General features: G+C 37.9%; 1 protein-coding gene across 1 annotated transcript in view; it reads left to right on the top strand.

Annotated features, from left to right (window-relative positions):
• The window catches only part of LOC113495346, a 115,615-nt gene that overhangs the window by 97,437 nt on the left and 1,792 nt on the right, over positions 1-16,386 (top strand). The window contains exons 2-7 of the mRNA XM_026874032.1: positions 11,778-11,931; positions 12,189-14,577; positions 14,687-14,873; positions 15,004-15,176; positions 15,353-15,614; positions 15,914-16,241. Coding sequence (XP_026729833.1) covers positions 11,778-11,931; positions 12,189-14,577; positions 14,687-14,873; positions 15,004-15,176; positions 15,353-15,614; positions 15,914-16,241 — 3,493 coding nt within the window. The remainder of the gene's footprint in view (positions 1-11,777; positions 11,932-12,188; positions 14,578-14,686; positions 14,874-15,003; positions 15,177-15,352; positions 15,615-15,913; positions 16,242-16,386) is intronic.

Raw genomic sequence — 16,386 nt, 5'->3', positions numbered from 1 at the left:
GTCAATAAAAATCAATTACTCCATTCTATTTAACTATTTGAAAGACTCTAAGGGTGAGCATAGACCAGAGCATGGAGCATATTTGTTTGTAACAGAAGAGCGAGATATTAGACTTCACTTTTCCAGGAACCAAACGTTCGAGGTTTTGTTACAACCTTCTTGAACGAACCAACGTACCATTTGTAGCATATCGTCGAAATTTTGGACTTGCAGAAACAAGGAACAATAAAAGTTGCAGGTATATGCACACTTGCTGTGGCTGTGACGGCACATTAAAAGAGAAAGCTCACGAAATTGCTCTAGTGTAAACGCACCTTAAGGAATCAACAAACCTGATAATAATATAGTTCTAACAAATAATAGAAGTTTCGATGATTGATTTGAAATAAGTACAAACAGCTTTAAAAAAAAAACAAGTTTCCTATGCATTTATTGATTGAATTACGAAATATTGATCTGTTCTGTCTAGAGTTACATCATATGGCTTAAACGATTTCCTTTAAGTTGCAATATTGTCCATTAAGAACTGAAGCTGAATACAATTGCGGTTTCAATTGTTAAAAGGAACACTAAATAAACGTTTGATTTATTTAGATTTCGAGCTGCATTGTATTGCAATTCAGAATCTCACTGGATTTTTTAATTAAATTTTTAATATTCCGGTACAGACAATACAACTTTAATTTTAGTTTCTATTAAATATTTCATAATAGCACTGCAATTTAGTCTAGCAATCAGACTGCGTTTCCACCCGCCGATAGAGAACCCCTACCTTCACATCTTAAAGTATGAGTGTTGGATTTGTAAGAACGAGACAGCGCTCTACAGAACGTATACTTCTCTCTCTTTTCCCCAACTGTAACAGTTCTTCTTTAAGATGTGCTGGTAGGTCCCTAGGCCGGATCGAGTGGCCTTTTATATTTTAATTTCATGCTGACTGCTTCAGAATCAGCTGAGATTGGTTTTGCAATGGATAATGGCGTCCTGTCAGTGAAGACAGGTTTTGTGACATTATATCAAATATTAGAGAGGCGACAATGTAACTGAAAATATAATTGTCCTTTCCGTTATTTCAATAGCCTGCAATCGATGAAGGCAATCTTCTTTTCTTATGGCTGAATTTACATACTGGTGTCCGAATATTATCCGCCCTTAGGATCTGACATTGTTAAACACGCTCTTGATAAAAAGTCAGATGTGCTAGTTTCATTATGATGCTTTCCTTTACCCAGTGTAGCAATTATAATTGTTTAGTATAATTTGAACAGAAATTGATGCGATCGCTAGGCTATGACTACTTTAGTCTTATAGAACGTACAGGTAGGTATTGGTTAAATATTTGAGCAATTGCAAGTATTCGTAATAGGGATGATGACAATTTTTTTTTTGCACTCCGATTTTTAGTTTTTTTTAAAATAATGTATACGTATTTTTTAATTTGTCCCGCAAACATAAATTGACCAAATTACAGTGAATGAAACTTACGCGTGACGTCACGATTGAGTATAAATTTTACTCTATCGTTACGTCACAAGCCCCCTCTCTTAAACTTTAAAGCAGTTAATCTTTGTCAATTCTAGTTTTTCTGAAAAAATACGTGTCTCATACTTTTTAATTATCTAACTGAGGGTCTAATGAGATTTTTTTTTATACCCAGTCATCATCCCTAGTGTTACACCTATTATAATAAAATATAATACCTCTTAAAACGAATGGGGACTACATAAGTTTCATAGTACTATATTGAGCCAACGTAAAAGGAGGTTATGATACATTTCTACGAGACTTATGATTATTCGGTGTTTGTTCAAAATCGGTGACCAAATTATAACAAAGAATGTGATGATTACAGACGATATACAAAAGAATATAATTTAATTATAAATAATACAAATAGACCTACATTTTTACTATGAGTACATGTAAAGAAACGTTATTGTTACATATAGAGATTAATAGCGTGTCATATTTGCACACATGCTATGCGTACGCGACGCGGTGCATAGGCGACCCCATTGCCGGTCACTGCACGCAGTAGGTGCAGGTGGAGATAGAGATGCACATATATCGATAATTTACTAGTTTAAAAAAATATCGATGAAGTTTAATATATTTTTTATATCTTCTAGTAGCTGCTTTCTGCGACTTTACTTATCCCCAGATAAAAGTTGAGTGTAGAGTTTCATTCATAAAATTATAATTAGTCAACAATATACTCCTTTTATTTTTGTTCTTTGGAAAAAATAGGGATATCAGTATTTTTAAGTAATTAATGATTATCAACAATAATACTAATTAGTGGCTTAATTCAATATCTTTTACAAGAACACACGATGAACTCTCAACAGATATTGACGATACATAATTTATTACAGATTCATCAATACATAACCTAGCAAAATATTCGATAGGTAATAATGTATTAAAATAAATAAAATTTTGCACTTATAATAATTTTATGTTAAAATCGATATTTTAAATTCCCATCACTACATCGAAGGTGCGAACAAGTCGTGTGATTGTAAGCTAGAGTAAGTACCTCTCTATTATTACGGAGCTTGCTATTCACTTGCGCAGAAGCAATAGCGCTATTACATTAGAAGCCCCATTTATTACCACGCCATAGGCTTTCACTACGTTTATTTCAATTTCATTTTATAGGGACTTGAGAGTACTAACCAGACAAACATTCTGAAAGTGGTGAATTTGACAGTTTTCTAAAGAAATATGATAGGCTTTTGTTTATAGAAAATATTATATTATTCTTTTATTAATACTCGGATGTGAGTTCCCATTGTTTCTGAAGTATACAAGGGTACTGTATGCCATGTGACACTTTCAAATACCATTAAATTTTCCCACAATTTCTCCGAACAGATTTCAACTCACAATAAAATAAATAAAAAACTTTTCGACTAATTAATATCAATCACAATGATAACAATTAAGGCATACCAGACATTACCAAATGTAATTGTAATACGTTTCGTTATACAAACAATGCGTATTTTGTGCAACTTGTATGTTGCGAGGTTTTTTGCTAAATCGCGGAAAAAGGAATGTAATCTATTACGAATGTCTGAGAACTGCAGAACAATTATGGTGGGAACACGTCGGGTGATATGTTGGAACCAACGTTGGGACCAATGTTGCGTATTGGATCCTCTTGCGTTAACTTGTAACTGTTTTACAATCTGCTAGCAAGTCAAAGATTTATTAGATCGTTCAATTCTGTGTAGTATATAGGCTGTAAAAAATAAATATCCAGGTTTTCTCTCAAGATTTTGGACGTTCGGTTTTGTTATACTAATATAGAATATTTTTTTGATAAATATATGGGATAATAAGAAGAGAAGCTTTTGTTGTATAACATCTTAGTTGCGAATAACGACATATGTATACTCAACACCATATAAACGTCAGCCAATGTCTCTTTTCAAATAATATTCCGCCTCACTGGCCAGCCTAAAAAACTCCTTTCATTAAACAGCAGAATATTATGAGCTTAAATCGCTCAAATTCAATTTTACCTACAAAATAGATCCTAGTTGGCTCATTAAATCATTTAGGTAGTGGACTGCACACTAGGTATTTGGTGTAGGTGAACTAGATTGGTGACTGGCCGGCGAAAGGTCCACATTGCTGCTCCATAGCTGATGGAACTGACCTCCTAATTTGGATACCTAAAATGTTGTATAGCTAAATTTAGAGAAATGTTACCACAACATTAATCTCGTTGCTTTATTTGATCCTTCTATAGTTTGAGATTTCGATATCTACTGTTGACTTATAATTGTAGTCGATACCTAACGTATTTAAAACATTTTCTTATCATAAATTTGAAATCTAACTGACCGCATTCCTAACTCCATAAAAGCTGAACCAAATACACTTTTCAAAAAGGGGCTTACTAATGGATAAAATAGATTTTCACTCAACAGCGACTTTTCTACATGTCTGAAAAATGATAGCAAAAAAAAAACTATTTTACACTGATTAGAAATAGTCCTTAATCCGTGAATAAATTATTATTCTTTTACCCCACATGACCTTATGCTGTCTTATCTCCCTTTACGTATATAAAAGCAACAATTTACCGCGTCGCGTTACAAATGTATTTTCTCAGCCTTCGGGCCCTACGACCGACACCGAAGGCTCTAAACACTGCGAGCGCTGCGTACTTATTGTGAAACATCTCGTAATAGTTCAGTCAATACTTAGTTGTTGAATCAGTGGGAAATAGAATATTGTAACTAAATGTAGAGGGTTGTTAATAGATTTGCAAAATGAGATAATTTGTTGTGTTCTCTTTGGAATAGTAGCTATTTGTGTTATTAGAGTATTCGAAATCTCCCGCGTCAAGTGTTTACCATTACTGAAATATTATATTTAAAAATCCAATTTAATTCAAAATTCAAAATAGTTTTTTTTTACAATTTTCACTCTTAAAAAGCCCTGACGAATATTGAAATCCAATATAATGTCAATAGTTTCATTAAATTAATAATATCCTAATGGTTACTTATTGTGAACACAGCTCAAATATATATGTATTGAATTATAATAATTGTCGATCGTAATTTAATCTGTCAATGTAATTTTAATTAAAAACAAAAGAAAAATGTGTTCAATCCTTGACACAGAATGATTATTGCGTGTCATTAACCTGTAATCAATATAAATTATGATTATAATTACATTGTAGTCAATAAGCGTTAGGTGTAGAGTCAGCGAGTGATTGTGGGTCCTTAATTGGTGTGTAACACTTCGGATTGTAAGTCAAATTTTAATGTATATCATTTGTTAAGTAGTAATCATTTTTGATTGGTCAATGCCAATCAAGGTGTGTTAATGCTGATGATTTTGATTGTAGGTATGTGGAGAGCAAATTTAGCAATTTTTTGGTTCATAATTTTCTTCTCTTAATTTTTTGAGTATGGTATTTTATGTCACTTTTTTGTGCCTGAAGATAGCATAATGTTGCTCCACAAAATGTTTCAAAAATCGATATCTGCAAACTACATAATTAAGAAGTAAAATAACCTTATTAATGAATCCCTCCGAAACCGCTCTATCAATGTCGATGATTTTTGGTTTTGTTACGGAATTGGAATTGGAATTTTAACGCTGTAACCGATTGCTACGAGGGTTAAGTTGAACGGGATATCAAACGAACAAAATCTAAAAACTTTTTTTTAAGACAATGCTTGTAACCTAATAACTGTATCTCTCTTTCCTTGTAACAGTTTCATTACATAATAAGCATCATCCTGTGGTATGGTTGCCATGGTTACGAAACCTAGTACAGTTGTAGACCGCAGGGAACCGGTCGGAGCAACGGATTGAACACCCGTTATCCTACGGAGGTATGGTCTAAGGTATAGGTAAAACGTACGACTGACGATTCAGGCAATAGGACGGTTACTCGATAAACAGTAATGGTCCTGAAAATAGGTTTATAAATCTATTCATTGATGAAAATGTAAATTCTTAAAGACGAGTACAATAAAGGCAGGAAAATTGTAAAGGGAAATAAATAGTGCCATTCATCTTATAACTTGCCAGATCATCATCTGCCTAGCCTTTTCCCAACTATGTTGGGGTCGGCTACCAGTCCAAACGGTTTCAGCTAAGTATCAGTGTTTTACAAGGAGCGACTGCCTATCTGACCTCCTCAACCCAGTTACCTGGGCAACACGATACCCCTTGGTTAGGCTGGCTGTCAAACTTTTTCAGCTTCTGACTATCTGTAACGACTGTCAAAGATGTAGGAATAACAGCCGGGACCCACAATTTAACGTGCCTTCCGAAACACGGAGGAACTCGTTATGACAAAGATGGTCACCCATCCACGGACCAACCGCGTCAAGCATAGCTTAACCTGTGATCGAATCTCTTAAGCGGTTGTAGCTTAGCCACGAGCTCCTCTTAAATAACTTGCCAGATACCCCGATTAATTCGAAGTATCTGGCTGGTACCTAATTAAAATAAATGAAAAAAATGGGTAACAAAAATAAATTGAAAGTACTTTATTAGAGATATTTTAGCTAGAGATATTTCTTTGATATACCGTTTACAAGTCGATGTCATGCCTTAACTTGTGCCAAACAGTATCGTGATAAAAACTAGTAAATAGCGACTTACTGAAAAACCGTGAGATTACGAACTGATCCAAGTATTTCGCACGAATACCGTTTATGTAACTTTATGCAATGATAGGTACTAATGCTTAAACTATTACAGAACGTACTCTACATTTTATTTTTACGACATACATATATGTATGTTTTTTTAAAGACATGCTTTTGCCCGTGAAAGTTGTGATACAACTGTCAGTTATTGAATTTTTGTGATAATTACCTCAGAATGAGATGTCATCTGTATGCGAGTCAATAATTCTGTTCTAGAAATAAGATGTACCTACGGTGGTGTCACTACATATATTTAACTTAGGTTGCATAACACAACCTAAAACTATATAGGCTAAATATATTTTCTGTTATCGTAGTTTTATAAAAGAAAAAAAAGAGAGGGCACTATCTCCGGCCCTTTTAAACATTAAAAAAAAATCGTTTCATTCAAACAACGTCAGGTCAATCAATACCAAATTACGAACAGCTATTTAATGACCAGTATTAGCTAGTATTTGATTTCTCTAGCGTGCGCCGAGTGAAACCAGGCGTCGACTCGTGCGCACGTATTTACATCAATAAAGAACCGATTAGAAATTCATAAATCATGAAGATTTGTTAACTAGTGATTGATTGGAATTATGTGAACGTAGTGGTTTCTTAGGTTTACGCGAATGTTAGACATTGAAATGAAACTACTTTTACGGATTTTATCGCGGTTTAATTTTAGATTTTAGTTCCCGACGTTTCGAAACCTTTGCAGGTATCATGGTCACGGGCAGACTGAGATGGCGTTCGTCTTGACAGAAGATGTTGCTCGTTCTACCTTCATATTTTAATTAATTATTTGTGGTCCGACCTACGCAGTATGAGCTCACTGTGTCTTGATGTCTTGCAGCGCTGCTCTTGGGTTTGGCCTTGAGTTTATTTATTATTGGATCCCAAGTAGGTGATATCTTCCAGCCATCTTCTCTATTGAAATTAGGGTGTTTTTTAATCTCAATAGCCTCGCGAAACATCCTAGGTAGGAATTTGGATTCTTTAGCGAGGATCTGTGGTTGGTCAAATCTAATATAATGGCTGGAACCTTCAGCATGTTCGGCGACTGCAGACTTCGTTGAGCGGCGGTGTTTGACGTCAGCTATGTGTTCTTTAACGCGGGTCCCTATGCTTCGTTTAGTTTGACCGATGTAAGAGAGGCCGCAGTCACAATCTAGTTTGTATACTCCTGCATCTTGTAGAGGTATGTGACACTTGACAGATGGTAAGGACTGGCTAATCTTCTTGGGCGGCTTGAAGTATGTTTTAATTGAAGCTCGCTTCAGGATGTAACCAATCTTGTCAGTGACTCCTCTGACATATGGTAGTACAGCAGGCAAACGATCAACAGTGGCTGGCTTCACTCGGTTTCTGTGACGGGGCCGTGGAACTTGGAGCTTGTTGTCTCGCAGTACTTGCTTGACGTGTTGAAGCTCAGCGGCAAGGTGTCTGTCATCACAGAGTCCGTGTGCTCTCTGAAACAAAGATTTTCCCACGGTAGCTAACTGTTTAGGGTGGTGGTGAGATTCACCGTTTAAGTACCTATCTGTATGGGTCTTCTTTCGATACACGGTGTGACTTATGGTCTGATCAGGATTCCTTTTAACTAATATGTCTAAGAAGGCAAGAGATTTATTATCCTCCAACTCCATAGTGAATTGAATTTTGTTATTGATGGAGTTGAGATGTTTTAAAAATGCATTTACTTGACTAGATGGTAAAACTGTGAAAGTATCATCTACGTACCGTTTGTAGAACCTGGGAGTGAAAGGAGCTGTTTTTAAGGCTGTCTCCTCGAAGTCTTCCATGAATATATCGGCGACTACAGGGGATACAGGCGAGCCCATCGCTACACCATCTACTTGTACATAGAATTTATTGTTCCACAGTAGGTAGCCAGATGTGAGGCAGTGCTCGAGAAGTTCTGCATATTCTAGAGGTAGGTTGTTCTCTGCTAGCTTCTTGGAAACAATTTCAATACAATCCTTAACTGGTAGGCATGTAAACAAGGACTGTACGTCGAAACTAACCATTACTTCATTGTCATGAAGATGTAGATGTTTAATCTCATTGACAAAGTGGTATGAATCCTTCACAAACGCTGTAGTGTTGCCTCTGAGTGGTGAGAGTGTTTTCGCGACGTGCTGAGCCAATCTGTAGGTTGGTGTGTCGATTTGGCTTACAATAGGACGTAGCGGGGCGTTTGGTTTGTGTATCTTTGGCAACCCATACAGTTTAGGTGGTTTTGCGCATGTAGGTATTAAGTAGGTAACATCTAGACTTAATGCTTCGGAGTGTTTCTTAACCAAGGCGGTGGTAGTTGTTAACACCTTTTTGGTAGGATCAGTTTTCACTGGTTTATATGTACTTGCGTCCGACAATAGATCTTCTATTTTAGCATTGTAGTCCGATGTATCCATGACGACCGTAGCGTTTCCCTTATCTGCACGGAGTATAGTTACATCTTGTCTGTTTTTGAGGTTCTTTAAAGCGAGATGTTCGGCTTTAGGGAGGTTTGGTTTGGGCACTACACTTCGACGTAAAACAGATGATATATCTTGGCGTATCGCCTCCAAATCTTCCTTCCTCACGTTATTGTTGAACAGGCAAGTCTCAACATTGCAAATAATGTCCTCGTACGGTATTCTACGCGGTGTTACAGCGAAATTTAAACCTTTTTGTAGTACTTGCACGGTCGGTGGATCTAACGTTTGTTTTGACAGATTTATAACTGCGCGTGATTGGTTGACGTTTGGCGGGCGCGTTCCGTTTTCGTTTATTGTTTTGTTTGACGCGTTCGATTTTGAATTTAATTTTTCATATTTATTTATTAAGTTCTGTTTGCTTTCGAGATATTTGGTGTTTTCGCGCTTGTTTAGTTTTTCGAAGCATGTATTAAAATCGAAAGTTGATAAAACTGTTTTCAAATCATTAGTCACGATCTCAACGGTTTTGTTTAAATTTTGTAGGTCGGAACGAGTTTCATGAATTTTTAGGACGAGTAACTTTTTGCTTGCCTGAAAAGGAATCCTGATCAGACCATAAGTCACACCGTGTATCGAAAGAAGACCCATACAGATAGGTACTTAAACGGTGAATCTCACCACCACCCTAAACAGTTAGCTACCGTGGGAAAATCTTTGTTTCAGAGAGCACACGGACTCTGTGATGACAGACACCTTGCCGCTGAGCTTCAACACGTCAAGCAAGTACTGCGAGACAACAAGCTCCAAGTTCCACGGCCCCGTCACAGAAACCGAGTGAAGCCAGCCACTGTTGATCGTTTGCCTGCTGTACTACCATATGTCAGAGGAGTCACTGACAAGATTGGTTACATCCTGAAGCGAGCTTCAATTAAAACATACTTCAAGCCGCCCAAGAAGATTAGCCAGTCCTTACCATCTGTCAAGTGTCACATACCTCTACAAGATGCAGGAGTATACAAACTAGATTGTGACTGCGGCCTCTCTTACATCGGTCAAACTAAACGAAGCATAGGGACCCGCGTTAAAGAACACATAGCTGACGTCAAACACCGCCGCTCAACGAAGTCTGCAGTCGCCGAACATGCTGAAGGTTCCAGCCATTATATTAGATTTGACCAACCACAGATCCTCGCTAAAGAATCCAAATTCCTACCTAGGATGTTTCGCGAGGCTATTGAGATTAAAAAACACCCTAATTTCAATAGAGAAGATGGCTGGAAGATATCACCTACTTGGGATCCAATAATAAATAAACTCAAGGCCAAACCCAAGAGCAGCGCTGCAAGACATCAAGACACAGTGAGCTCATACTGCGTAGGTCGGACCACAAATAATTAATTAAAATATGAAGGTAGAACGAGCAACATCTTCTGTCAAGACGAACGCCATCTCAGTCTGCCCGTGACCATGATACCTGCAAAGGTTTCGAAACGTCGGGAACTAAAATCTAAAATTAAACCGCGATAAAATCCGTAAAAGTAGTTTCATTTCAATTATGTGAACGTATTAGACATTAAGGTGATTAGAGTTAAACACAGCCGTATTGAGAAGTTAAGTTTATTGCTTAAGAACGGTTTACTCACACGTATTTATCGCTGTCTCCAGTTCGACTCGCAACCCCGCCATGGTGTCATAATTAAGGACCTTTTGGGTCTAAGAAACTAGTCGGGCTAGGCCGATGAATATGCGTGAGTAGACGGTTCTTAAGCAACTAAGTTTAATTAATGGACGCTATTAGTCTTTAATATTAATTGATTCATTAAAAAGGACAGCAATGTTTTTTAACGTCTATTGTCCATATTGAGTAGCAGTAACCAATTCTACGATCATGTCAGTTTTTGCAAAACTTTAAAAATAGGTAAATACTAAATCTCACTCTCTTTATTATGTAAAATTACTTTTGCTAATAGCTATATAGTGCTAATGCTTCTAAGACTAAATATATGTTTTCTACCCATATACAAACTCTGTTTGCTAGAATTCGTCTATCGTTAATATTCGAACAAAATTGAGAATCCAAATAACCATAAATAGATGCGACTTTTAATACTTATGGGAATCACGCGAGTAAACCCGCTGGGCGTGGCTAATATAATAAACAAATTAAGTACCAGGGCACCAGAAAGATTAGCGGATTACACATATTTGTATGGGCATACTTTCTCTGCTCTGCCGTGCCAAGGTCGATTGTGTGGTACGCTTATTGTTTTACTCGACGAGCCGTGAGAGTAGGCAGTAACGTCGGTGATGACATTGAAACGTATGTGTCGTTAGCAAACGTTTATGGATGACACGCTTTTAAGTGGAGGCGATAGTTTTAGTACTTGAAGGTACCAAGTGGTAAAAGAACTATATTATTGTATGTTTTCGTTGCTAGGTTTAATAAGTTGCATTTCTTTTGGATGTATATTTTCATATATTGTTTAGGTCTGCAGTGTCTTTTTGATTTAAATTTTAAATAAAATATATCGAAATATTCAATACTAAAAGCTTTTACACAAAGTTACTTGGGTACCGTTCATTTATTATGATTTGATGCTTATTTCCAATACGCAATCGCTTACAATTTGAAGCGATATCTTTTCATATTTACTATCACAACCTAGGTCTCCAAAGTAAACAGAAATTCTGAGCAGTATTTTCTCAACCATGATATCATCTTTACTAGGTGAAGGCTCCCCGGGATCAAAGCTACTTGATTACACGCAATTACATCTATTGTGGTCATCATGCGATCTGTCGCTTACGATGGTACATAATTGCCTGCTCGGATGTCCCCCGATCATGTAATTATACACGTTTCAAGGTCTTAGGATGTTCCTCTTTTTTAAGTGCACCTACTTGAAAAAATGACCTCTGCCTTAATGTATGTTTAACTTCCGAAATTGTTTTTGTGATTTACGACAAAATAATAAAACAGGTAGTTATATCAAACAACGCATTTAGGATGCTGTTGTTTATTAAGAAAAAGTTTATGCTGCTGTGAAAACTTTTGACGAATAAAACATTTTTTGGTCAATATGCATCATACAATTGTATTCTGACCTAAATACTACCCCAACATTCAAACATTTAAAATAATCTCAAACGATTGTAACGCATAATTTTGTATCCATTGCAGGTGGTGGTAGGAGGACAACGACGCAGAGCAGTGCGAATGCCACGAGGGACTCGCAACTGCTCTCCCTGCTCGCCGCCCGCAGGCGACAGCTTCTCAACGAAAGACTGGCGACGCATATCAATACGTTAGCGTCATTAGCACATAAGGCTAACAAGTTAGTATTGTCTTTTGTGGTGAAGGGATTGTGAAGTGGGTTAGTTTGCTTTATAAGGAGTACATACGAACATGGCTCACTTTGTTGAATGTCATTTAAAGATATGGTGCAGAATAGGTAAACTGATATTCTTGGTTGCACGAATACAATTTACCCCAGTCTTGAGTCTTTCTAAATCGACTCTATGCTTAATTATAGTTAGGTTATCAGGCAGGTCATCGATTTAACATTAATTTGTTATATTTTTCTTTTTACAGAACCAACACAACTTTTCTCCAATTGGAAGTCCGTGATTCAACTAGCTCTACAGTGAAGAGAATAACATTTGATAACTCAAGTAATGAGCCAGAAACGACTTTAAAGCTTGTGACATCAGATGGATCAAAGGAATTAAAACAAGAAGTCAAGCCGCATGAAATACGACATCTCTTTATACCCAGGTTATACCAGGAGAACAAAAGTAGAGCTGGGTTCATTAATAATCGGCGGAGAGAAGCAATTAATAAGGCTTTCACAATACCTGAACGCCCAGAAATCACTGAGAGTACCATAGTTTATGTCCCACCAGAGAAGTTCGAAAACCTCGATAAAGATGTTGAACTGGATCCCGAAGAGGAGTTTCAAGTTGATGAATCAAATCACGGATTATATCTACTTAACTATTCCGACACCGAAAATGTTACACAGAACACAAATCTAGCCACGGCAGTTAGCGAAGCTACTGAAAATACTACTATAGTCGAGAATACGACAGTTACAAGCGATATCCTGAAAGAAGAAACTACAACCAAACCAGTAAATAAAGATTCGGAAGAAAAAACTGAATCTAATACTATAGCAAACAGTACTGAAAGTAAAAACACAAAACTTGTTAAAGTTGAAAATGACAAAGATAACCAGACATTATTTATGACTGATGAAATATATAATCACTTTAGACCAATGGAAACTGAGTTACCCGTCGAAGAAATAGCACCTTTTAAGTATTTCGGCCAAAAACTTGGTGGGCAAGCTATAAGTGATAATCTCACTAACTCGCCATCTCTATCAGCGTCGACTAAATCTGTAAATTTTATCGTTGCACCATTAGAGAAGCGAAAGTTTAATTCAAGATATTCAGCAACCGAGAAATATAAGAATACCAGCGTTGATGAAGAGGAAATAAATGAGGACATGGACGTGTCAGTTGTAAAGAAATATATAGAGAAGAATAAAATAAGAAATACTGTAAAAGGACCCGCACCTGCTCGACATGTCGGCTTAGTTAATGCGTATAGGAAATTTTCCAGCACTGTGTCGCCAACTACTGCTACTGCTACGCAATCAAATGTTACCGATATAACCTTAGAAAATAGCACACAGAGTACTGTTGACCAAACAAAAGACATAAGTAAGGTAAATGGTACGGCAACAAGTAAAGACACTTTAACAAAGCGTAACAACACTTTAACTACAAGAGACAACTTGTCAAATAAATTCAATGTCACGTCAGCGACACCTAGAAACTTTACAAGAAACTATTCTAATATTAGAAGACGACCACTGAGAGTGACAGCTGCTGCTAGCACTGAAAACACTCCTATACTTTCCACGGTACCTACCAATGCTACAACTGAAAAGGCATCAACATCAGTATACACGGCAGTTGTAACTTCAGTATCCATCACATCTTCCATGAAGGGTCAAAATAAAACAGATGGAAATCTCAAAGACGATAATAGCACAGTGTCTGTGAGCCCCGAAACGAATGTAACTTCCACTCCAAAAGCAGTAATTCTTAATGTAACTAACCCAACTACAGTCTCACCTTCAATTTATCGACCGAAACACATAATACGTATCAGAACAACAACTACTGAAAATCCGAATTCTAGCCCTTATACAGTATCATCACCACCCAGTGAACAAACGACTAAGGTATCAGCAGGATTAGTCAAAAACGAAACTGAATCGAAAATATCAGAGAGACTAGCGAGTTTATTCCGACAAAGAAATATCGAAAATGCGACAAATAGCACAAGATCTAGAAATCACAGAAGAAGACGACCGACGACTACCAGCACGACTACGACCACTCCTGGTCCGACTTTACCGCCTACTGAGAGAGCTACAGTCCTACCAGTGTCAACTCCACTGCCTACGACTCCCTCTTCTACTCTTCTAACGACAACGTTGGCACCAGACACCACACCAGCATTCAAGCCGTTCGTAGTAACATCACGAACTTCTTCCAAATCAAGTTCGAAGCCAGTGTTTGTAGCAAGTACTACAGCCAAAAGTGTTGCTGGTAAAAATGTTAACAGAACTGACGGCGAAGAAACTGAGGATTTAGCAACACAGAATGAGGAGGTAGTTATTGAAGCAGAGAAAACTTACACAGCGTCTTATGTTTTAGCCGGGCTAGGATTTTTACCTGTAGCAGCCATTGTAGCTTTTGTTTTAAGAAGTGTTTTAAATAAGAAGACCAAAGAGATAGACACAGAATACGAGGGATACTTTGAGGATGGTGATATTAAAAAGGAGTCTCCTATAACGCCAGTTGCCCGGCCACCAATACCGACTCCAACTAAGCCTGATCAAAAGTGGGAATTTCCGAGGAACAAGTTGCGTTTACAAACGCTTTTGGGTCAAGGGAACTTTGGGCAGGTAAGAACTTTATTCGATTCTATTTATCTATGCACGCCACTTGACCTGTGAATTTAATAAGCTTTATACATTTTATTTCCAACTATAATGATTTTTATCATTTTTCTAGGTATGGAAAGCTGAGGCAGACGATCTAAATGGCCACGATGGCTTGACGCGGCTGGTGGCGGTAAAGAGTATCAAGGAAACAGCCTCACAGAAGGAGAAACAAGAGCTCCTTCATGAAATATACATCATGCAGAAAATTGGAACTCATCCAAATGTTGTCACGTTACTTGCCTGTTGCACTGAACAAGGTATGAACGACATAGCATTATAAATTATTTCAAGTGCATCACTGATGTTCTTACACATCTTAATCATTTATGCTTCACTTGTATTTTAAACTTGCAACAAACAACAAATATCTTTTTATATCGTTTCCAGAACCATATCTCCTAATAATGGAATATGTGATGTGTGGCAAGCTACTCACTTACCTGCGAGAGCGCCGCTCCAGGCCTGACCGGTTCAGCGGGAGTGGAGCTCTCACATCTAGAGACCTCACAGTGTTCGCGTACTGTGTGGCTCGGGGGATGGACTATATAGCTTCTAAGGGGGTAAGTTTGATGATTTTTTTTAAACGATAATTATTTATGGTTAAAATACTTCATCTGTTTAATTGGGAACTTGCAATAAGGCTTTGCACAACTCAAAGCTACTTTTGTCAGCAAGGAAAGTTCACAGTAAAATTACAGAGACTGATAGCTACTTATGGATCTTTTTACAATTCCAGATTGTGCACCGTGACTTGGCCGCTCGTAACGTGCTGGTGGACCACAATAAGCTTTGCAAGGTGGCTGACTTCGGCATGTCCCGAGCGGGTGGTACCGGGGGCGCCACGGGTGGGCCCGGAGCGGGAGCGGCCGGGGCGCGGGGCCCGCGGGGCGCTCTGCCTGTGCGGTGGATGGCGCCCGAAGCTCTGCTCTACAATGTGCACAGTACACATACTGATGTGTGGGCTTTCGGCATTTTGCTCTGGGAAATTGTTACTCTTGGTCAGTATATATTTTAAAACCTTTTTTTCAGATTTATATTATAGCTAACTTTTATTTTATTTTTTAACTAAGAAAAAGATAGATTAAATTTTAATTATTTGCATTTAGCAATAGTGTGTCAATTCTAGAACGGCGGAACAAAATAGTCAGTGACCACATTAGTTGACCCTTTTTGATTTGATATTTTAAATTTGAATATCTTTATGAACGTGATATTCAATCTTCGAGGCTACTTCAAGCTTTGATTTTGGTTTCAATCAAATCGAATGATTATCCGTAACAAATGTGTGTGCGTGCAGGGTCGACGCCGTACGCTGCGATGTCAGGGCGTGAGGTACTGGCTGCAGTAACAGAAGGCTACCGGCTGGAGCGGCCGGCGCACTGCTCGCCGGCCCTGTACCGCGCCATGCACGCGTGCTGGGCGGCCGACCCCGCGCAGCGCCCCAGCTTCGCCGCGCTCAAGGCGCAGCTCGCGCATCTGCTCGACAATGAGCCCGCCGAGGGCAACTACGTCGACCTTGACTCCTTCTACCAGGAGTCTTCAGTGTACAGCGACCCCTCCGCTATCATCAACGATGATGAAGGCCTCTCTGCCGAGTATGATAGGGAGAGACGCTGTTTTAGAGAGTTAGTACAGTTTTTTCATTCATGTTTAGTGCTCGCCTATATTTTACACAAACAAATAACCTCTTTTGTAATGTTATACCAGTCTTATACTTATAAATCGTAATTTAATAATAGAAACGTATAAACCTTAGGTACCTATTTTTTA

The sequence above is a fragment of the Trichoplusia ni genome, chromosome 6 (assembly GCF_003590095.1).
Source record: "Trichoplusia ni isolate ovarian cell line Hi5 chromosome 6, tn1, whole genome shotgun sequence".
Lineage (NCBI taxonomy): Eukaryota > Metazoa > Arthropoda > Insecta > Lepidoptera > Noctuidae > Trichoplusia > Trichoplusia ni.
Note: the sequence above shows the minus strand (reverse complement) of the source record. Positions and strands in the feature narration are given on the sequence as shown.